General features: G+C 38.7%; 1 protein-coding gene across 11 annotated transcripts in view; it reads left to right on the forward strand.

Moving 5' to 3' along the window:
• The first annotated feature begins 770 nt into the window (after nt 1-770).
• The window catches only part of AKAP9 (A-kinase anchoring protein 9), a 129,024-nt gene continuing 106,707 nt past the window's right edge, over nt 771-23,087 (forward strand). For 4 of the 11 annotated variants that reach the window (XM_026065339.1, XM_026065344.1, XM_026065340.1 and 1 more), the window contains exons 1-2: nt 774-954; nt 20,660-20,770. In XM_026065339.1, coding sequence (XP_025921124.1) covers nt 907-954; nt 20,660-20,770 — 159 coding nt within the window. In that variant the 5' untranslated portion in view covers nt 774-906. Of the gene's footprint in view, nt 955-2,593; nt 2,621-20,659; nt 20,771-23,087 lie in introns of those variants that run through there. The other 7 variants (XM_026065346.1, XM_026065347.1, XM_026065349.1 and 4 more) reach the window with 6 other exon arrangements.

Here is a 23,087-nt window from a genome sequence, read left to right on the forward strand (position 1 = left end):
AGGAGTCCTAGTATTTTTCCTCTTGGTCCCAGTCAGTAATACTGTGCAAGTAGTATTTCCTTTTGGCATCTTTTTTTTTTCCAGTGCCTCTGGGCTATGTTGGAAAATTAAAGCCAAGAAAGAATATATATTAAACATAATGCATAAATTTACACTGAAAATCATCTAGTGGAGAGGTAACTTGTGTTAAAAAGATCAGCAGGCCCGAGATGCAAATACAGTTTTGGATTTTACACTTAATACAGCAGAATGATTCCAAACATATAACAGGGAACCTGCTTGTTGACGTGCAGCTGCTGCACGCGAACAGAAAAGGCCCGTCAGGCATGTGTTAATCGGTGCCACCATCACCGCAGCAGCAATGACACTGACCGCGCCGGGAACTGAAAGGAAAAGCGCGTCACGAACGTGTAATACAAACTTCCCATTTGCCTTGCAAGTCACGCAGTCACTAGAAAGTATTAAGTAATCCCAGAATGTGGCTTTCTATTGAGTGATGAGGTACGGGGACAGTGTTAGCATTTAACTGCCACGTGCCGCACTCCCTGTAGTGATTTTTAACAGCACTGCGTCAACTGCCCTTGCGTGCGGCAGCACCGCGGCCGCGGGGGGCTGGATCTGCGGGACAGAACACGGCAGCCCTCCCAACCCGCCCGCTGTTCGTTCGCACTCCGGCACGGGGCCGCGCTCCCGCGGCAGGGGCCGGCGCCGGGCGCAGGAGGAGCAAGCGGCGGCAACGTCACTTTCCGCGGCCTCGTGTTTACGTGGAGACGAAGATGGCGGCGCCGGCGGCCCCGCCACGGCAGCACCCGTCGCTGTGAGACGGGGGCGAGCGCGAGCGCGCCGCGGGGGCGGGGCGAGCCCGCCTCCGCTGCCGGTAACGCTCTGCTCTCCCGCACAGGCGCCATGGAGGACGAGGAGCGGCTCAAGAAGCTGGAGGCTGGGAAAGCCAAGGTGGGAAGCGGCGCGGCGGCGGCCGGGGCGGACGCGGAGGGGGCTGGGCCGGTCAGCGCGGCCGGAGGGGCCGGGCCGGGCTGGGGGCGCGGCTGCGGCAGGCGCTCGGCGGCGAACAAAGCGGCGGGCGGAGGAGGCGCTTTGTGCCGCCTCCCTGCGCCCCGCCGCCGCCTGCTCCGGGCAGCCCTGGGAGCGGCTCGGGGCTCCCGCGCGGCTTCCCTGGCCGCGGCGGGGCGGCGAATGCCGAGGGCAGCGCCGCGAGGGGCCGGGGCCGGTGCGCGGGGGCGGCGGCAGCCCCCTGCGAGGGCCCCGCGCCGCTCGCACCGCGGGACGAGGGAAGAGCCGAGGAGGAGAGCGGAGCTCGTTACCCCTTTCAGCCCGCTGCGCAGATTCCCGTCTGCCTTTTAAGCCCAAACGAAATGCTGTAAATCTTCCGGGAAGTTTGAGAAAACGCCGGCTGGCGCTCAGCGCGGCACTAACCCCGCGAAATAGTATTAGGAGGCAGGGAGCTAAAGATGCTTCCATGTCGTGTGGGGCGGTGCCTGTATCAGCTGTTTTAAAATGTTGGGCAGTTTAAACGTGAGTCACTTCCAGAAATTAACGGTGAGGGCTCCTCACCTTGGAGCCGGTGGTTCCCAGACGCTCCGTGTGCAGTGGTCACCGCATGAGCACTGCTTCTGCGGTGCCTGGCCTGCTGATCCCAGTGCTGATCGGGGAGCTTGTCCTTTTGCTCTTCAGTATGGCTCAGCACACCCTGGCGGAAAAGCATTTTGCCTTGTGGGCAACACGCTGGAGTTACCATGATCCACGAGTTCATCCGTCTTAGTTTAAAAAGCTGTGATACAGTCAATGATATAAGACCATTATCAGCACTCTTCATAAAATAAATAAGGTAAAAGTAATGTTTTGACATTTGGTATCACTTTGTTCCTTCCAGCAATTATTGCTAAAGGATGGAATTTAGAACCTTGTACTTCAGTCATTCATAACGATACAAATTTAACTTGGCATAAGCTAGCAGTGCATCTAGTGAGAAGACAAACCAAAGATAAAATTGCAGAATAACAGCATTGTCTTGCTTTTGTAATTTATAGAAAAGTAGCAGTAGTTCAGCTGTAAAGTACTGAGTAAGTATTTTTGCTGTGTTAAGTCATGAACTTTTTGTAACTCTGCACGTGTTTCTCTTGAAAGAGTGATCAAAAATAACAATGAGAAGCTCTTGTAGATGGAACTGCATATGGAAAAACCTGTTCTTAAATGCTTAGCGCAAAAATGATGTTTACACAATGCTATGCAGTGCTTTTAAAAGGTACTGGGACAGATCAGGTACTGGGGGCAGCGTTGCATTCTTTTGCATCCAGGATGGCTAATTCTTTTGCCAAAAATTAAAAAATAGTCCACACAGGAAAAGGTTGGGGTAAATCTCTCATTGTTCCGGCAGTTTATAATATTGGCAAATTTCAAGGGGATGTGCATCTTTCTGTCCCTGTCTGACAATTATTGAAAAGTCAACCCAAAGCCAGGAGTCTAGCAGAAATGCAGTGGCTTCCTTTTTACTTTGAGAAAATACATGTATATATTTTACTAATTTTGCTGCACTTTAGGAACAGTAATAACTCTCACCCTTCTAGCCTTCTCTGACTGAAACCTGATGATGATTTTTCTTGTAAGTATTTGCCTGAAGACTTTCATATACCATGCTTTTAAACATCTCTTGTGGTTTAAGTCATTATAACTTTTTAAATCTATGTGACTTATGTGGTAAGGGACTGTAAAAGCAGTGTCAGTTGTTCAGATTTTTCATTATTTTTCTGTTTACGCTTTTTTTTACATGTGAATGGTGTAACTAAATTTGTTGTACTTCAGAAACTAGATTACAGTCTTCCAGTGACAAGCATCAGTGAAGAAGATAGAAAAGAAGAATTCTGTTAGCTGAGAATGGAAGTAGCAGCTGCTCCTGCAGCTACTTCTCCCCCCCCTGCCCCCCCGCCACTATATAAAGACATTCACAGTGGTGTGCTCAGTATAGCTCCCAAAATTGCTTGGCTCCAATGAATAAGTAGTGCAAACCATAGTAACAAGTATCCAAAAAACTTCTGAGCCAAACCACTGAATGTTCTTTAAATAAGATAGCTGGAAAAACATGTTAAAGTATGTGTTGTGCTAAAAGCAGGTATTGCTTTACTTCAGATACCATGGAGTAAACTACCAAGGGGAAATGGGGAGATCTGTTATTGCCCTGAAAACAATCAGATATTTTCTTAGAACACATGCTTTAGCTAAAGCCAAGATAAAGTACAGCAGTGAATGAGTGAAATGTAATTATCTGTGATATACTGATTAGACTGCATGATCTAAAGATCCCTTGTGATCTTCACCTTGATGAAACAATGAGCTGCTCAGTTTAACTGTAGGACAGATAAGGCTCTCATGGAGAAATGCTCTCAGTATAAGAATGGAGGCATGCTTTTCGGCAAATAAAGGTAGCTAAGACAAGCTGCAAACTAGTGACTTTTAACGTGATTCAGAGGTTATTACATGTTAGTTAATACTAGTTGCTGTTTTTTCTATAGATTTTAGAGTTAAATTCCATAGCTTTTTGTGGGTCTGCTTGGTGCTAAAGTTATGATGAATAGGGTTTTAATATGGGACAGGGGCCTTATAGAATATAAAAAAAAGGATTATACAAGCATTGTAGAATGCAGGCAAAAGACAAGTAATAATAAAATGTTGGTAACTCCAAAGTTGGTCTGTCTTAACTAAATAGTTATGGCTAGTAAAGCCCTGCGTGTATTCTGGAAGTGTTCAGTTAGAGACAGGCAGTCTTGTGAGCTGTTAAGAACATCAAACAAAATATCACCGAGGCACAGCTTTGTCGAGTGCACCTAGAGAGCTCCTTTTTCAGGCTTGCCTTGTGACACTGGAGAGTCGGTGCATGCCCATGCAGACCTCCCGTTGGGCTGAGTCTGCTCCTGTTAGTTCCCCATCCTTAAAATGGGGCAGTTTAACTGAGTTGGTTGCTTTACTAGTAGATGAATCTTCTAAGGATCAGATCTTGCTCAGAAACTGCATACTCCATGATGCTTATCCCTGAAATAATACACTTTAAATATAAATAAGACATGACATAAACTGTGGGATGGACGTTGGTACTTGAGGGAAGCCAGTGAAAGAGTCTAGTAGCTGCTATGGAGGTGCTTGGTGCAGTGCTACAGTGGATTTGTTATCTTAAAACAGGACTTATGTTCTTGTTTTTCTCTAAAAGTAGGTAGCTAACTACTGCAAAGTTTCAGTCTATGCAGTTTATGCAAAATTAATTTTCTGCTAAGCAATCATTTGGTGGTTTTCTGATCATAATTTTAAGTAGGAAAGCTTTGAAATTTGGTTTTGTGTGAACTTACTCGCCATGGAACTTTGCTTATTTTTTGTTTTATTCTTGATTTCTTGTTAAAATTCTGTCTGTCTGCACAAAACTTGCATAGAGCAGTGTATATCAAATGGATTTTGTGCAATGGAAAGTTCTTTTCTTTGAGTTTTTTTTATTCATATTGGAAATGAGAAGCTGCACTGTATGTCTTATCTTGATTGAGTGGGGCTAAGTGTATACAAGCCTGGCTCAGTGCAGACACATCAGCCTTCTCCAGTACACCATTTGAAAAATGGAATAAAAAGCTCTTAATGGAGATTCACCAATGTTCACATGTATTTGCTGACCTTTTTCTTTCTTTCTTTCTTTTTCAAGAATAAAACAAATCTTTGTTATGAAGTGGTAACAACTTATGTTGCTATTCTGGCTGTTAAAATCCCATAAAAGCAAGGGATGTACAAAAGTTAAATGCAGTAAATTACATGCTCCCTTTTCCAAGCCTATAGTCATTCATTTTCCTTGCTGCAAGATGAGCATGCTGGATATTAACCTTTCTTCTGTAGACGTTTGTCTCTCTGTGCCTTTAGAAATCTTCTGTCTTCCAAAGCAAGCAATTGCGTCTTAGATCCAAAATTGATTATGTGGGAGAAAGGGAAGATGTTTGTCAGAACAGCTAGTTCAGGGAAACTGTGAGGACTGTGAGAGAAGGTGGCAGTGAGATGAGTGCCAGCAAGGGAAATATTAGATGCGTACTGTTAAGTTGATCAGTGCCCAAAACCACAATGAAATAAGAAATCAATCAGATATGTTATGTGCCTTACTTAAGAGATTCTAGAATATCGTTGATTGCCTGAGATAGCGTTGGCGTACCTGATTTTACAAAAGGCTGGGCTAGGTGATGCCTGAAGATCTTGGTGGGATATTTACAAACACATAATAGCTGTGCATGCGTGTGTATCAGTTTGCTTGGAAAGCTCATCTAACATTGAAGTGGATGCTATTTATGATAATTGAGTATGTTAATTTTATATATTTATTTAGTAGCTTGGTAGCTGGCTTTTCTTAGCAGGATTTTGCACTATTTTGATCAGCTTTCAAAACTATACAGAGTCATTTGCTAGCTTCAGAATGAAAACAACAGGGACTCAGATGCCCTTGTGAGAAAATGGCTAAGAGTATTTTGGCAAAACTTTTGAAAAGTCCTTAAATGTTTTGGTTTTATTTGTATATATAACCATATTAAAAGGCAGGCCGTCTTGCAGTTTTCTAGAGGAGTTCTTGCCATATACTTCTGGAAGGCACTGAAAAACACAGGTGCTGTCCAAAGCAAGTTTTATAAAAGAGTCCATTTTACAACACTGGAATTTTGTTCCTAAAGTATTTAACTTTATATATGCTTTTCTCATGTTGAGGCTCTTGGTTAAATTTGTGTTGGGGAAGGGCATGCTCCCTAGCTGCTTTTTGTTTGTTTGTTCCCCCTCGGGGGGAGGGGGGGGAAGATACTTTAACAATTTACTTTGTAAATTCTGCTCAGCTTCAGGTTGGTTCAGGACTTAAGGTCTAATGCTAAAAATAGCTTTATTTCATGTCCTGAGTTTCAAAGCTCTGTGTATGCTTGTAATACATTCTTGCTGCTGTATTTGAAGAAACCATGCAATTGTTAAAGAACCTTAAGAAATTAAGGCGCTGTCTGGATTAGTTAAACACTTGAGTGCAGAATAAGCAGTGTAAAAACTTTTGATCTCTACCAGAGAATCACTGAGCAGATGGAACAGTGAAGTTGGTTTGTGAAGCTCTGGTGACACTCAGTAGACAAGCAGTACAGGTTGTATAGCTAATTTGATAAGATGCTTTCACAGTTTGAATAGTAAAAAGAAATAATTGCATATTTTGTCTTCTGATCATGCATGTGAATATTTCTGGTGGCTGAAGATAAGAATGATACAGTGTAACTAAAATATTGCCTAATAATCTGAGAATGTTTGCTACTTGCATACTTACATCTTACTTTTTTGAGGGGAGAAAAAGATCTTGCCTCCTCATCTGAGCTCATCAGCCTGAGAAATTTCAGATCTTTCAGACAAAGCTGTTGATCAGTTTTTAATTTAAAAGACTGAAGTAAAGCATGGAATAATTATGTTCCATGGTAATTAAATGTCTAATTTAACATGCCCAGCATAATTTAACACGTAGATCGTGTTTATAAAACACAGCCCTTTAAGATCCCCTGTAATTTACTTGAAGAGGAAGAAGAAAAAAACTAGTATTTCACTGGTTAGTAGGAGTGTTTCATCATAAAGGAAAAAAAATAAATTAAAACCTTAGACTTCATTAAAGAACTAGACTACTGACATGTCTTTTTGCTTTCAGGTACAGACTACTCATTTTGCTTATCTTATGTTTGCCTCCAGTAACTCCATCAAAAGCACTTAAGCAGAACCCTGAAACATGAATTTTCTTTTCAGTCTACATTTTCTTAACTGGCTTTTCTTTTAGAATTAGAAATCATATCCAACCATATCATGAAGTGCTCATTTCATCGTAAAGCCCTACTGCTTACTAACACTCTTCATAAATTATGGAGGAGAGGCCGAAAAGTTCACAGAATGGGAATGGTGCTGGGATATGTCTGTATCGGAAGATGATATATGTGTATTATTGGACAAGACAGGAAGAAATTTGAGGGGGCTGTAGGCTAACTTAAAAAGAGTCTTCTGGAAAGGTGTGGGTGAGCTTTAGCTCAACAGATGTGAATCCAAACTGCCTAATCTGTTTGTTTATAAAGAAGTAGGGGAGTGCAGTAAAACTATGAAAAAGCACTGTAACAAAGAGATGGACTTAAGGATGGGGGAATCCTTTTTCTTGCACATGAAGATCTTCACTAACCTGTACCTAAGTCCTAAGCATTCCTCCTCTGCGTTGCTAAGCTACTTTTTCTCCCAAATACTTCTGGACTTGTACCTTTTGGCCCTTCTTTCTTTAGGGGCTTCAGTCTATTTTTTCTCCTTTGCACTACTATCACTTCTAAATACAGATAGTAAAAGGTATGTAAGAATTACATGTGTGTATTTTGATTATCAGTGTAAGTCTAAGAACTGATTATTTTTATTTTTTTATTATTATTATTATTATTATTATTATTTTTGTCTCAGAGTATCACAGATATAAGGACTGAACATTACCCTGGGGAGAAAATGTGCTGTTTTTAAACACTTGAGTAAAAGCAAACAGGTCAGGAATTGAGTAGAGGCAAGAGAAGAACAATAAGTAAGGTGCTCACTTCAATTCAGAGTGTTTTTTTGTTTTGTTTTTTAACTGAATATCTTTGCACTTTATCATGGCAAAGAAGATTTATACACATTTGAGATTTGAATGTATTTTATCTATAGAATTTATTGCTACTAATATAGTGTGTAATTTGTAAAATCACCTACAAGACACATTCTATTTATAGTAAAAGAAAAATTAGGATGGGCAGCCTAATGATTGAAATTTTTAATAGAACTTCGGTGTTCTCTTGAGACTAAAAGAGCTACCTCCTCTTTACAGTTTTCTTAGTGTTCTGTTTCCCTAAAACAAAAATGCCCCCAAACCCCTCTGTATTTAAGTGTATTTTTCTTCAAGTTGACATTATTTGGTTCTGGTAAAAATAGTACTTGAATTGAAATTCTGGATTCATCTCTTTCTAGCAGCTGATATTGCTAGCACTCTTTATAAGTACATTCTCCATTTTCTTCTGTTTCCTGAGTTTGATCCCTATTCCCATGTTTCAGAGATCTGTTCTTGCTTTTGATACAGGCCTTAATTTGTTTGAAATGCTGTTGCAAATACACTCTTTTATTCAAGACTCTGAACTAGCTGACTACTTTACATTACTGATGTGAGATAGAATGAGCTTGACTTAATACTTGCTCTGTTCTAAGGATGCAGATAAATATCATTTCAAAATAACCTTTGTTCCGTACAGAGTTTGGAAAAAAATTGGTCCTTAAACCAAGATGTCTGATGAATTTGCCCTTTTTCACAAAAAGGGAGAAATAAGACAACACTGTTCTTTGCACTCTGAAAGCCAGAAGTTACATTATAAAAATTCAATTTAGTATGTTTTTTGCTTTGTGTGTCAAGAGTAGGAATTACAGAGAAGAAAGCATGAAATAGCCCTTCACCTACATCCAAGACATTCTTCATTTCAGCAAAATTCTCCTTCCTATTTTTATAGTCTGCTTTCCTAACTGTTTGTTTTCTTAGTGTGGGTGTCACAATACCAAGACATCTAATTAAGGCAACATTTTTTTTCTTCAGTTGCAACAGTATCTAGACAAGTCTTTTCTTTTTTTTAATACTGATTTGAAAACAAGCATGATCACCACCAGAAATTCTTTCTTTCTAAAGTGATTTCAATGAAGTGCATTTGATATTCAAAGGGAAATAAATTGGACCTTTTGATATTTGTAGATGCTACTAAAAACTCCTCTGTTTTTTACACCCAAAATATCCTTATAAGAAGTGTGTGCTTTTAAATATTTGTCTGGACAGACATCAACTGAGGAATAATATATGGTTACTATAGCATCTTACCCTTTGGAATAGTGAAATAATCTGGGGAAAAATGAGGACAAAAGCAGAAAGGCTGCTGAAGTAAGTCCAACTTTGTTATCCTACCTTATTTTCAATATAAGATTATGTCTTAATAGTGCAATTATTAGGGATCCTCATTCAGCAACCAAAAGCTGTTTTAGTTTTCTGCCCCATAGGTAGAGATTTCAATATATTTTTCCATTGTTTCTAAATCATATAGTTACTGGTACCAGCTAATGCAATGCTTTGAATTTGCAAAGATACATTGATAAATGAACCACAGTTCAATAAAATGTGCCTGATAAATGCAGTCGTTTGACTGCTGTGCTGAAAGCTGAAACATAAAGCAAATTGATCTTGAAACTTATCGTGATGAGACACTTGTATGTTGACTGCGAAGTGTTGGCATGCCATATTTTGTTGGTGGTTCTTCTTTTCCTGTTTCTCAGAAGAAACCTTAGTCTTCATTTTCACATGATTTCCTAGGAAGACAACATTTTATAGGATTAACTACCTTTTCTACAACCAGTGGAGAAAGGAAACAAGTGTGCATAAAAACTTTAAGATTTCTTAGAGATTTTTGGTTCAGAGAAGTGTGCAGTCTTTTTTTCCTGCTCTTCCCCCTTATGAAAAGAAACCCCAACAAGCTTCTGAAGAGAACAAATACAGAAGTTGTCAGCTGGACAAATGAATATGACAATCTGGAAACAAAATATCAAGCTTAGGAAAGTAGGGGGAATGACCATAGAACAAATTGTAATAACCCTAAGATGTTGCATGATCATAAAACAATGAGGAGGTAGTCTTTTGGACCATGCTCCTGAATCTCGATGCATGAAGAACTATAAGACTCTTCACAATTAGAGTTAATGATTTTAAAGAGGTGGTATACTGCTTTGGAAATATTTATAGTGGAAAATGCATTTGATGGAAACTAAACTGTCATGGCCAATTACCTCAAGATTGTAGTTTTGGAGACACCCAGTAAAGAGCCAAAAAAAAATTGCTGGAATTGAAGACTCAGAGTAGATGGGATTTTGAGCCTGTTTCTGTGCAAATATTGATGAATAAGTGTTACAGAAAATAAGCAGATCAAATTGCAGAGGAGCTTACTCACATTTGACTTTTCTGGTAGGCTATGAATTAACAGAAATGGTTATCACTTGATTTGGGCCTGGTTTTGTTTTTTGAAGTTTTTAGTTGTCCTCAAACTCTTGTTTCTCTGTGAAGAAACCTCTTGCATCCGACCACAAAGCAACAAGGGAAAAATTCTTAAACTCGTATATGCTGCTGAAGTCAGGTAGCTGCATTAACGTAAATACCATCCATTGAGAATGTATATTTTAATTTAAAAGCTATATAGGAGAAATACCTTACTGTTGTAGATAACACTCCATAATAACAACAAGAAAACTCCTTCTCTGGATACGTTCAGTAGTATGTTGCAATAGCTAGCACAGTTAGCTGTGTTCTAAGAGATAAAGGAAATCTTTATACAGGACTCTTCAAAGGGGATTTGTTTCCTAGATTTTCTTCATTACTTGGAATATATTCCAGGAATTCAATTTTGTGCCTCTTTTTTTAAAAAAAGCAAAGTCCACAAAGAAGTAAAGTCTGAAATTCTGTGATTAATACCAGTACTTTTCTCTCTCATAATTCAGCATTTGTGTAAAAATAATATAAGCCTGTCAAAATAACACAAACCTGTCAAGTCTTGCACACTGAGCATAAAATTCATGCAGTTGGTTGGTTCTCCCGTATGTCTGGTCTGCTCCTCACAGAGCTGTATCTCACAAACATACTGAGTTTGGTGGCTTCATTCTCACTCTATCCGTTCAGTGCTAGACATGCCACATGGCATAAATTCATTTAAAAATTAGATAAAAATGGGAAAAAATGATGAAGCACAGCTCAGTTTGGCTTGTTTTAAAGTAATTTCCAGTTTACAGAAAGCAAAACATTTCAAAAACTTAATTTTTTTATGAACTGAAGATTCAAGATTTTGTTCAGTTGCATCCAAAGTTAGAGCATTGAGGCAGCCAGAACTCCTTCCAGTAATTTATTAAAAATGTATGTAAATTCTCCAGACTACTTTGAAAATCTTAATACTAATGTTTGTGAAATGATTGCCTTTGATAGCTGGGTGGATGTCATCACACCACTTGTATTTATTATCAAGAAGTGGCTCTTATTCCCTGCTTAGCCTGAACTGCATTTAAACTGTTGATCTGTAGCTAAGAAGCTGTTTGTCTTGTTGCCAAGGATGTAACCTCAAATTCTGTAGTAATTCCATGTCACTCGTCGGCTTGAGAAAACTGATAATCTTCTGTTGGTTTTTAATAAAGTCTATATTTAGACAATCTGTTAATTCTAAAAGTGCCTTTTTCTTTCAGATTTCTTTGTTAATGAGAAATGTAAATTTGAGCAAAACTATTCAGATCTTATTAGTGCTTTATTTCATTTTTTAATATATTCTCTCTGCCTTTCAAATTAGCTTGCTCAATTTTTGCTCCTTAAATATCTCTGAAGTAGATACTGAAGTATATACACTTCCTTGTAAGAGGACACACAGTGTAAAGTGGAAAAAAAGCTAGAAGTACTCTATGTGAATACAACTAAAATGGCTTACAGCAGAGTAAAGCTTTTGCTGTTGTGGTTTTTTTTTTTTTTTTTTTTGCCTGTTAGGAGGAAGAAGTTAAATTAACAAGGCTAAGGGTAATAGGTAGTAGGTAGAGACTCAGAAAGCAATTTGATAGTTAATGCTTTTTTCCAACATCCAGAGAATGCTCTCTTCAACACTTCATTCAAGTTCTAGTACACTCTTTTTCCTCATTTAGTTAATACATAGACTAAATGTTGTAGTGCAGGAGAAAAGATAAATATGCCCTGCTGTTAAATGTGGGAGTCCTGATCAGAAAAAACATGCAGCAGACTGAAGCCCCGTTCTTGCAGCATCAGCACAAACCAGAAATGGTAAATGCTTCTGGGAGTAAGTTTTCTTGCATCTAGAACGTAGAGGAGTTTGGACAGACAGAACCTCTTAAGATTAATTAGAATTTGCAGTTTTTTATTGTGTGTTATATAGGGATGGACTGTATGAGCTGGAATGAAGTATTGATTCAGATCCCACAAGAAGGAGCAATTCCCATACCGCAGTTGTTTATCCAAAATGATCAGTTTTGTTTCTTGTGGGTTTCTAATCAGTATTCTTGGTTTTGGAGAAACAGTGATTTCCGTGTTCCCCCCCCCCCCCCCCCCGGAAGCTTTGATAATACACCATGACCAAGGCTGTAGTCATCAGTAAGACCTCTGGTCTTATCGGGGAGTCTCAAAAGACTGAAAAAGAGCTCTTTAAAGGAATGAGGCTTGTCTAAATGAGTTGTAATTTAGTCTAAATTCAGCATTATCTGTTTTCCCCACAGAGCTTAATACAAGAGAACCTTTTGGTAAATACGGCTGATTCAGGCAGGACTTCTTGCTAGCAGTCAGTATGGTGTAGATTTTTTGACACCGAGATCTTATAAGCAAGCTAAAAGCATAGTCTAGCTATAATCATTATTTGATGGTTATAGCCAAATGAAAAATTGTTCTTAGAATGATTTCTGTTTCAATGGCTTACTCTCAAAGCAGGTGGTCTTTCAAGAAGAATCTTTCAGGGGCCTAATTGTATCAGTCAGCGTTTTCCTTATTGACTTGGACAGTGGAAAGATTGCATGGCTCTATGGAGGCAGTACCAAGCTGAGGTGGGTGGCAAATGTCTGGAAGAGGCTCAGAATTCAAAATGATCTTGGCAAACAATCTGGTGACAAAAGGATGTGGAAAAAATGCTCAAGACCTTCCTTGCCTTTTTTTTTTTTTAACTGATAAGGACTGTCCTCAGGCTTCCCAGGTCCTTGAGTCTAGAGGCAGAGTGTAAGATGAAAATCAGATATTGCTTCAGTCTTTCCATTCTCTCCAAAGCAAGTCTGTGTGTTTGGATATTGCCTCCAAGTACCCCTTCGCAAGGAAGGGAACGGTTTTTTGATTTGGCTTAAAATATCCATGCAACTGGATCTGTGTGTGGAAAATGGATTAAATATTTTATTGGGAACCTACTGAAATTAATATATAGAATGCTATAAAACTGTGAAAATAAATGTATTCTGGTGATTCTTCCACAGTTGAAAATATAAACATAATGGTGTTCTGCTTGTGGTTATTTGGTACATAAATGCATCTAAGACATAATATGACTTAATTTAGTAGCACCAAAATCAAATCCAGTACAAGTAATTTGTTTTTAGCATAGTATTGCTAGAAACCTGGGAGCCATTACTTTCCTGCCTGAAGCTTTGTTTTCTGTTCTTCATATTTTAAAAATAGCTTTAAAAGATCACTCTTTACAAAACTGTGAAATGTCAACCTTCAAACACTGCAGACAATTAGCAAGCATCAGAAAGTGTCTGTGGTACAAATACCAGCTTGTTGTAAGGTGCCAGTAGTTTGACTGACAGGCGCTGCCTGGAGATACTGGCAACTGTTGCTCTTGCATACTTTGGTATTTTTGTGATGGGCTTCTAAGGGGCAAGCACAGTTGGCCGTGGGTGGTGACTTTTGTTTGTTTCCTAATTAGAGGAAACATATTCATGTAGTAATTTAAACTGTATTGTCTAAACATCATGTGTTAACCTCTCTATATGGCTTTTGATTTTAACTGCTAAGTTTGTAACATGGGATTTTGGAATCTGACCACTTTCATATTTTGTTAATATTATTAACGCAAAGGTTTCTGTCTCCAGCTTTGGAGTAACTTTCAACATTGGTTTTTAAGTAATTTGTTTTTAAAGAATTAATGTTACTTTTTAAAGTAACTCCTACAAAATTTAATGAGATCTGACAATATCAGGCCTTTCTCTTGCTGATAATGCAGGATATTCTACCACTAACTCAGAATTGACTGTTTCAGTGGTACCTCCTAAAGTTTTTGGGACTGTTCTAACCCAGATTTCAAAAGCAGTTTAGAGAAACCCTCTGAATTTCTTTTTGAAGGATCAGGCTTGTTCTGCCCAGTCCAGGAGGTTCAGTACACTGTATAACACACACATCCTAGCCAAAATGAAGACTAAATCCATTTTCTAGGATGTAAATTCATAGTATCCATTGCTATGTATCCTTAGCAGTCTGCTAAAAGTTTGTAGAGGGGCTTGGAGAATTGTATGGTGTTTTTTTCCCCCCTTCAAAAAAAACAGTGATAAAAATCTGAAGATACTCTGTAGGAACTTTTTTGTATTAGTACATTTATCTAATTTATGTAAGAACAGTGTACTGCTTCTCTCTGAAGTTAGCTATACAGTATATAAGGCTTTAGGACTCCCATAAAATTAAAACATAGCTTCTGCTTTGTTAGATGAAACTAGGTCTCTCATTGATGAATTACTTAGCAGTTAGGAAGGATTTTGAGGAGAAAAGAAAAGGACCGAATATTAGATCTGAGAATAAATTGTTGTTTACCAAAAGGAGACTTATTTCTCTATTTCCATCTGTTATTACAGGAGTTTAGATTCAAGTTTAAAGTCATCTTTGGGTGCAGAGAAAAGATAGACCCTTTTTTGCTGCCACATGGTCTAAGAATTCTTTCCTCGGCTTACTTTTTGGGGAGGAAGCGTGGCATGTGAAGAAAACAGAAAGTTTTGGCAACAGTTTGGGTGACTATGCTATCTAATGACACTGTTTTTATTACTTAGACTTTTCCTATTCTGGAAGATACTTCTCTTGACTTTATTATTTTTTTTTTTTTTAAGACCTGAGTATATTGGAATTAACATGCCAAGCTACTGAATCACAGTTGTTTTTTGAAAATAGATGGTTACCCTGGAAGAAGAATGCTAAGGGATTAAGTAAATCTCCAGCAGCTGATTTATATGCTAGTTAAGGAACAGGTGCTAAACCAGATGCTTTAAGAAGGAAATGAAGTGACACAAGCAATGCTCAGACTGCTGATAATTTTTTTTAATGTTGCAGGAGGCAACATACTTACACACTGACAAGTGCTCTGATGAATGTGCTGCTTTCCAAAAGTTCAGGTTCTGAGTAGTTGGATGATTTGATGCCTCTATTCGATCACCAAGTTGTACCATGCAGTAAAACAATTCTTCTTTTGAAGCCCAGTAGTCTGTTATCTGTGAATGGCCCTTAGCTCTTTGTTTATTCCTCTTTCTTATAATAGATGGTATACACCTATACAGTTTGTTTAAATAATTCATTGTGAACAGTTCATGAAGTACTGTTCTATAGATGAGAATGAGTAAAATTAATCCCTCTTGCAATTTGGTTGACTGCACTGTTTTTTATAGAAGTCAACTGAAATGCATGTAAACTCTAGTGTTATAATTTTGTTGAACTAAGCATAGTACTGAGAGAAAAAAATCATAAAATTGGAAGCTAATACATAATTATAATGCTTATGTAACATATGGGGAATCTCTCTCATTCGCCACCTGTTCAGGGGGCCTGTATCAGCTGTTTACTTCCAGAAGACAAATCATTTCACAAGGCTAATTTCATTGAGAGCTTAGTTGAAAAAAGTACTTAAAATCTTAACTGAATTTGCAATTGTACAACCTTACCAAAAAGTGCCAGTGCTGAAGCTTGCTTTAGAGTTCATCTTTATGAAATAGTGTGCTAATTACAGTTTGCAGTCTAATGCTTTTTCTGTCAAGTATATTTTGTAGTGATTACTTTAATCTATCTCAGTGGCTAAAAGACATGGTATCTTTGGCAAGTTCCAGAACTTTGTTTTACCTTTGCCTTTGTGTGGTTAAGTTTATTGAACGTAAACTTTGTGTAGGCCAGTAGGTGGTACACAGCAGTCTAGTTTCCATCCTTTTGGTGTCATGTGTAGTGTAGTTGTCTAATGTTGTCTACCACATGCCAGAAATAGCTCAGTTTTATTAGGTATTCATAAGTGCTGACATAATAGCTGGAAGGAAAGCAACTCAGAATTTTGGCAACTTTCATGAAGACCAGAGGCCATGATCTTGTCATTCATCTAAGATCCCAATAGCTAAGGTTGTGCCACCTTTTGGGGCTCAAAGCTTTTATTTTTACCTTTGTGTGTCGTAGCCTCTATCACTTACTGTTCAGCTGTTAAGAGCAATAATTTTATATCTTGATTTAAACAGCCAAAGATCAAATAGTCTGTTTTCTTCCTAGAGTTTGTCTTTTGGTTGTGTCAGCAAAACATGCCACATTCTGTATTTTCATTCATTATAAAAGTGATACTAAAATCATATTTTAGACTTCCACTTAAAACAGCGAGTGCTTTAGTTAAGGTGTAAATGTCAACAAGATTCTATTGTTCAGGGCAGCAGGCTGGATCTCAGAACTGAAGTTACCCAGTGCGAAGAAAATTTATGACTCTAATATTAAAAACAAGCAGTTTAGTAAAGTAACCTATAGTACTCACTTTTTTACTTGTTCTTTTATAATATTAAAATGTAATTGAAACTTTTGTCTCTTTTGTTAGAGTTTATTTGACCAGATTTTAGCTCTGCCCTGGAATTTCCTGACTTTGGCAGGCTGGATAGTTTTAGAAAGCCTAAGTGAGGAAAGGGGGAAAAGCTTTTCCTTGAAGAGGACTGAACATATTCATTAATCCATTTGTTAACGTTATGATAACTCCTCCTCCTTCCCCACCTTTCCTCCAGAATTTGTTTCAAAAGGTCATAGGACACTGAAAGTTGTCTTTGTCCCTGCGCCTTTGTTTTTTCACCCTGGCTGAGGCAAGCCCTGGAATCCAGTTTTTAATTAAAGTTTGTGTTATGAGTAAACCTAGTAGAAGCAGAAGGAGTGCATTTCTGTCATTGTATGACCATCAAATCTGGTTCCTTTTGCCTCCCCACCTTTACGGAGCCTTTGAAGCTCTAGCTGAACAAGTAAAGTATGGACAAACGTGAAAGATAGAATGCGCCTTTGAGGCATTCCTCTATTAACGTAGGGGAAAGTGGCTCTATTTAAATCAGCTCCCTTGGCCTTGATGCCAGGAGGACTACTTGCTTGTTTCAGGCTTGATGATCTTTTCCTCCTGCAGAACAGCATGAAACAAGCTTTTTATTTTCCTCTCATTTTTGTCACTCAGTTTGGCCTAATCTATTTGATATTTTCTCTATTTTGGGGAAATAAGGTGCTAGTGTGAACCAAATGCTTTTTTCACCCTGCATATCTGTAGTAGCAGTTATACAGCATTCAATATGAGAGTGATGAACTCTCCTATTAGGAACAATAGGAATAGGAGAGGAACAATATAAAAACATGTACATTGAGGTAGGTTAGTTAAGAGACCAACTGGGCAGTTTTTTAATTGTTAATTTGAGTCATTGTTTTTCCTGTAACAGTGCAATATTGAAATGCTCTTGGTGTACCTGTATGGATCATTGTAACCTGACTTAAGAGTATTTTCATACACTTAAATATCATTGCTTGTCCAGGAAAAAAGAACAGCTCTAATGAACTTAGCTGTTCCTAGGTCTGTTCCCATTTAAATTCTTGGGACAAAGACAACCAGACTAGATCAGAACCACACTAATTCTGAGGCTTTCCAGCTCCCAGTGCCATCTGGAGAGGTTCATTCAAGTTCAGTGCCCTTGATTATAGTGTTGACAACAGTACTCTCTGGCTTGATACAAACTGCTAAAATGAAGGAGGGAATCTTCATGAGTGCTGTTCCTCTCACTGTATTTTGAGTTGTCCTCCATGGTATTCCACCTGTGACTGTAAGCAGTGGTGATCCCCTTAGCTTCATGCAGAGTGCTGCAAAGGAACAGCTGTCTCAAGCTGAGACTCTCCGGCTTGTATTTAGGTAGAGACTGTAGAGTCTCCTCTGTGGAGATTTTCATAGTCTTGTGGGCATCCTCCAATACTCATGAACCCCTTAAGTCTCTCTGTCTATTAATGCAACACTCTAAGGTTTTGCACATGTAATTTGGGAAAAATTTGATTCTGAGTGCAACATACGAATGGGTAGATTGGAAATACCTCATTCCTGGGTGATTATTTTCTTGTTCATTCAGCCTAATGTTTCCTATTTAGTAAATTCAGCTTCTGTTGAAAGGAACAACTAAACTGAAGCTTCATCTGTGTCAAAGGACAACCAGATTCAAACTTGTGCAAGGAACATTCTTTACTTACAGTACAATCCAGACTTCCAGCTATGGGACAGAATAGGGTGAACATACTTGTAAGTTGCTTGTTCAGTTATTGACTTTCTATAGGTTTTTATCTTAGGATTTGGAAAGATTTATGACACTCTTCTATTATTTGGTTAGTGGAAAAGAATACTTTAAAGATTTTTGGGCAACTTTAAATCAGCCTCTAGAAAGAGCTCTAATCATCCTCTCTATTTGATTATTTTCCTTTCATCTCTCCCTTAATCATCATCATCTCAGTATAGGCATCGGGAACCTGGAAGATGCAGACAACACTGTAAATTGTTGTCCTTCAGGAGTGAGTGCTTTGGCAACTTAGCCCTCAGTACTTGGGCCTTTTGAAGATATGCCGGAAAGCCACAAAGTGCCACGCTCTTGTCTAAAAATAAGATTACCAGCTATCCTGTTAAACACCTCTTCAGGGGCGGGCAGACTATTGAGCTTTTACAAAACTTGGTGGTGTAGTAACAAACGAGATCTAAACAGCCTGAGGAAACTACTGTCCAAATCTCAGTGTTGCTCTCTCTCCCACTTCCTTATCCCTTTTTAGGGCCTCTTATCTGCTGTAGTGGGACATAATGTTACTTTATTTTGGAACAATAAAGTTAGTTCAGATTCATCCTAGGTGAGAGAGGTATTACAGCAGTTATGCTGTGGTTGTCGGGAGGTGGGAGGGTGGGATAAATAACCTCTGACTTAAGGCCAGAGCAGATCTCTAGTTTCTGAATGAAGTCCAAGAAATTGAAATTCAGGTTGGCCTTTTTGGTTTGTCCTTATTGGCTTGCAAGACACCACAGTCAAGATTTCATGGGGCATATCTGCGCTTCATAGGTGATCAAAACTAATCTCAGCCTAGGCCCCTGCTTTTTGGCCTTTCTGTGTCACTGAAAACCTTTATTGGAATAACTGCTTACCTGTGGTGAGGGGGAGTAGTGACCTTTCGTTACTAGGGCAGGTGAATCTTGAATGAATCCTTCACCTTCTAAGATGAGATATTAGTCTTATTTTAGATTTGTTTTAGCTCTCAATAATCATTCAGAAATTATACCTTTTTATCTCATTCAGTGGTGAGGATTCAGAGAATTATAATTGGAAAAGCTTGAGCCTTTCTACCACGGGACTGTTTATGAGCTTCAGTGAATCTCATGATACGCCTGAGCGTCACCTTGTACTCGCAGTGAAAGTCTGTCTGATTCTGGGCCATATGGTAGTTGTCATTGTATGATACGGTTTGCCACACAGTGCATGTCATACATTCAGATGCAGCTTAGAGCAGTCGCTTTTTAGCATTCAGTCTGTGCACAGGATAATATCTCTTTCTCAGTTAAATTTGTGGCTTTTGTGTTGATGGCAAGTCCCGAGCAATATCTGCCAAAGAATACTAGTTCACTTTTAACCACTGTCCATGTACTTAGTTACAGATAATACTCTTGTGGAGAATTTCAATCTGCTAGATTGAAGGTTTAAGATATGCTGTCTGCTGTTAAATGCAATGTTTACATCAAACCACTGAAGCTAAGAGTTGTTTGTTAGGCTTACTGTGCCTTTTTTCCTCTGTATCGTGAGACCACATTCTCAAATAATAACTGGTATTATTGCCATCAAGTTCTGTTTTACCAAACAAGATTGTGTGGGGTCTTTCCAGTATCAAGTAGTTAATCCTGAAATTGGTGTATAGACAGTTGGGTTCATGACATTTACCACGGTAGGCAATGACACTAGTCATTCAAGGTGATAATATTATATGGAGATATACAAAAGTGTTTTAATGAGCAGCCAGGATTACGGTTGGATGTGCTCTTGATCTTGTGGTTGAAGAGGATGATATGTGTTTACTCCAAGTCCTTTCCTATTCAGAGTAGTTCACAAGGGAAAATAGAAAAAGCTGCTGTCAGTACTGCTATTCCTACTGTGACCCAGGGAGTTCTGGCTTGGGGATCTTCTGAGTCTCTTGGAATGAATACCTAAGAAACCTTCCTTTGCTTGTGGATCCTTCAGCATGCGTGAGCTAGCTTGGACATCTGAATCCGTTTCATCCTTTTTGCAGTCTGGATGCTAAGTAAATCATACAATTATCATTGCAGAATTGCTGCTTTGCTATTAGGATTTATTAAAATGCTTTTATTAAAAGCAGGGAATGATCAAATACGAAGACTTATAAGTCTTACTCATCATCATTTGGAGCTTTATGTGAAACTAGATTACAGTCTCTTTCCTTGCATTTTTGCCTTTCATACTGGGCAATAGAGTAGAGCCCAAAAACCTGGGTATTTCTCTGAGTTTTTGATCAGGGTTAATTTGACAGCTACTTGACCATAATTAAGCCACTGGCCAAGGCTGAGTATGGGGTTCAGAGTGGGGGAGTTTGGGGATGCAGGAACCTTGGTCTGCTTTGGAAGGGACCTCTGAGGTCCATCTGGTCCAATCTCCTGTTGAAAACAGGTCTTATATTACGTTACCTAATGTCCTGTCAAGCTGTCTTGAATATTTCCAGTGAGGGAGATTCCACAATTTCTCAGGGCAATCTGTTCCAATATTCAGTTGTCCTCATTGTGAAGTTTTTTTTTCTTATATCCAGATGGAATTTTGCCTGAAGCAGCTTGTGCCCTATGCCCAGTCACCACGCATCCTTGTGAAGAGAGTCTTAAAAAAATCTAGATTCCTGGCACTGTGGCATCAATTGCTGAAGGTCAGAATGTGCTGAAGATAGCTGAATAGGTAGATAATGTCATTGTTATAGCAATGAAATAACTATCGTAATTGATGTGGTTTACACAAGCAATCCCCACCATTCTGCAAGTTAGTGCCCTTCCCTCTTAAGAGTCATTAGTTCCTACTAGCAGTTGATTCTCCTCAGCTTTTCTGACTTACTGCCAGTTAGCTTTTTAAATGCTGATATGTTCCTAAGCTAATGTTGTACAGGGTGTATGTGATTTTGCTATAGCCAGTCCCATGTGATGTAGGATTGGTGCTAGTACATTGTTTGGGAATTCTTAAGTGGGAAGAGGTTATAATTCTACAGAACTAGATAAACAAAATATATCTCAATATCTAAGGGCTTATATTTGAATGTTATTTATTTTACTTTGGAAAGTGTTTTTGAAAGCTATACTCGTTATTTCTCTGCATTCCACATGCTGTTCTATTGTAGTCTTGTGACTTTAGATAAGAATGTTTTTTGGTTTGTAAGAGGCAGCATGAGTCTTGTGCATCCCCAGAGTTTAGTGCCAACATCCAATCATTTCACAATTTTGAAACTAATAGCAAGCTGAGCAGCTGTTGTTAATGGCACCACTGGAATTGCATGCCTGAAAATAAGTGTAGTAGTGCCTGCACAATTTTATTGTAGGTAGTTATGCATTAAAAGGAAAGAAAGTCTGTTTCTCAGAGTTCAGCTTAAAACTTCAATTTATCTATAACCAGTTAACAATTGAATTGTACACTGCATATGTGATAGAAATAATTCAGAGGATAAATGGGGACTCCCTAATGTCATTTTTTGAATTGCTGTGAAGCACCTCTATTCCCAAGAGGATTGCTTTTTTGACTGTAAGCAGGGCTTGGAAAACCTATGACCTGCAAATTGCAAATAACTTTTAGATGCATAAGATGAGGGTCAAGGATATGAAGCAAAAGCAGCTACTATGTTCTACTGAAAAAAAAACAGATCAAATTTTTAACAGGAGGAATTTTTACTTGGAGGATCCACGGTCCTACCAGTATGATGGGATAAGCTGGAGGCAATCTGCTGGAGGGTAGGCTGGTTGTGGAAGAAAGAAAACTTGGACTAGATAGTTTTTAACACATTTGAAAACTGATGGTAAAGTTGCATCACAGTTAAGTGCATTCCTGATCCTTCCTCGCCAGCCCATTCCTCCTTGCTCCTCTTATGCAGGTCGATGCAGAGTGCCTGTTCTGAGTGTCTTTCAGCTTAAAATTTTGGAGCATTCCTCTTCCTTGAGTAACTGCAGTGTTTGCATCTCTTGATCTTGCTTGGAGCTCTTCTAACTCAGCAAAGACATGGCATTGACTTGTTTCAAAACGGCAGATTTGGAACCGACAAATGGTGTTAAGTTCTTCACAGACTTACTTTTGGCATTATCAAGGCGATCTGCCTGGAGGACAGGGCAGAGGAATGCATAGTGATATCAGCTTGTATTTTTTTTGTTTCGCTCACATTGGAAAAGTGGGGGGGGGTTGGGGGGGGGGTTAGTACAAAACCAGAAGCATTTTTCTGTTTTAATTAAAGCTTTAATTCTACAAAACTTGTTTTCCTTAGTTCCCATGACTGCTGATGGACTTTTTCCTTCTAGTCCTTGAAATGTAGACAGATCCTCGACTCTCTAGTTCCTGACTTCGGTTTCTGAAGGCAGGCTATATCTGAGACTCCTCTCTCTTGATGTGAGTGCTACAGAATGTAGCTGGTCAGCAGTCGCTTTCTGTTATGCTGCTTTGCTTGTTTCTAGTTTGTTTAATTTGACTAAAAATGTGAATTTGAAGCTGTGTTGCATTAGTAGCTGGACAATTATGAGTATATGTGAATGTGTAGGGTAAAAATTGCTTTGATTTGTGCATGCGGTGGTTGCTAATAGTGTAGTTAGGTATGAGCATTTCGTATTTTGGAAAGAAATTGTCAGTTGAGAACTTGTGTTATATGAAAACATAATAGTTTAATTTGAACAGGAGGCAGTTAGCTTTCATATGTGCCCATCTTCAGCAAGGTTTAAAAGGAAAAAAATAAGGCCTGTGTATAATTCAAATGGTAGGAATTAATCTGTAAATTCTTAAAAAATGAAAATCAACAGCTTAATTTTGAAAGAGAAATCTGATGTATGTAGATGCCTCAGCTAAAATATTCAAAAGACATCAGGAGAAATGTGGAGTAATTCATTTGTCCTTGAGCCACACATCTAGTTTTGGAGATAAATAAAGACTGCAAAGCTGCTTTTAAAAAGCCAGCTTAACTTTCGATTACAGAAGGTTTCAATCATCAAGTTGAGGAAGAA

Source organism: Apteryx rowi, unplaced genomic scaffold (assembly GCF_003343035.1).
Source record: "Apteryx rowi isolate R43461 unplaced genomic scaffold, aptRow1 scaffold_226, whole genome shotgun sequence".
In the NCBI taxonomy this organism is placed as follows: Eukaryota; Metazoa; Chordata; class Aves; order Apterygiformes; family Apterygidae; genus Apteryx; species Apteryx rowi.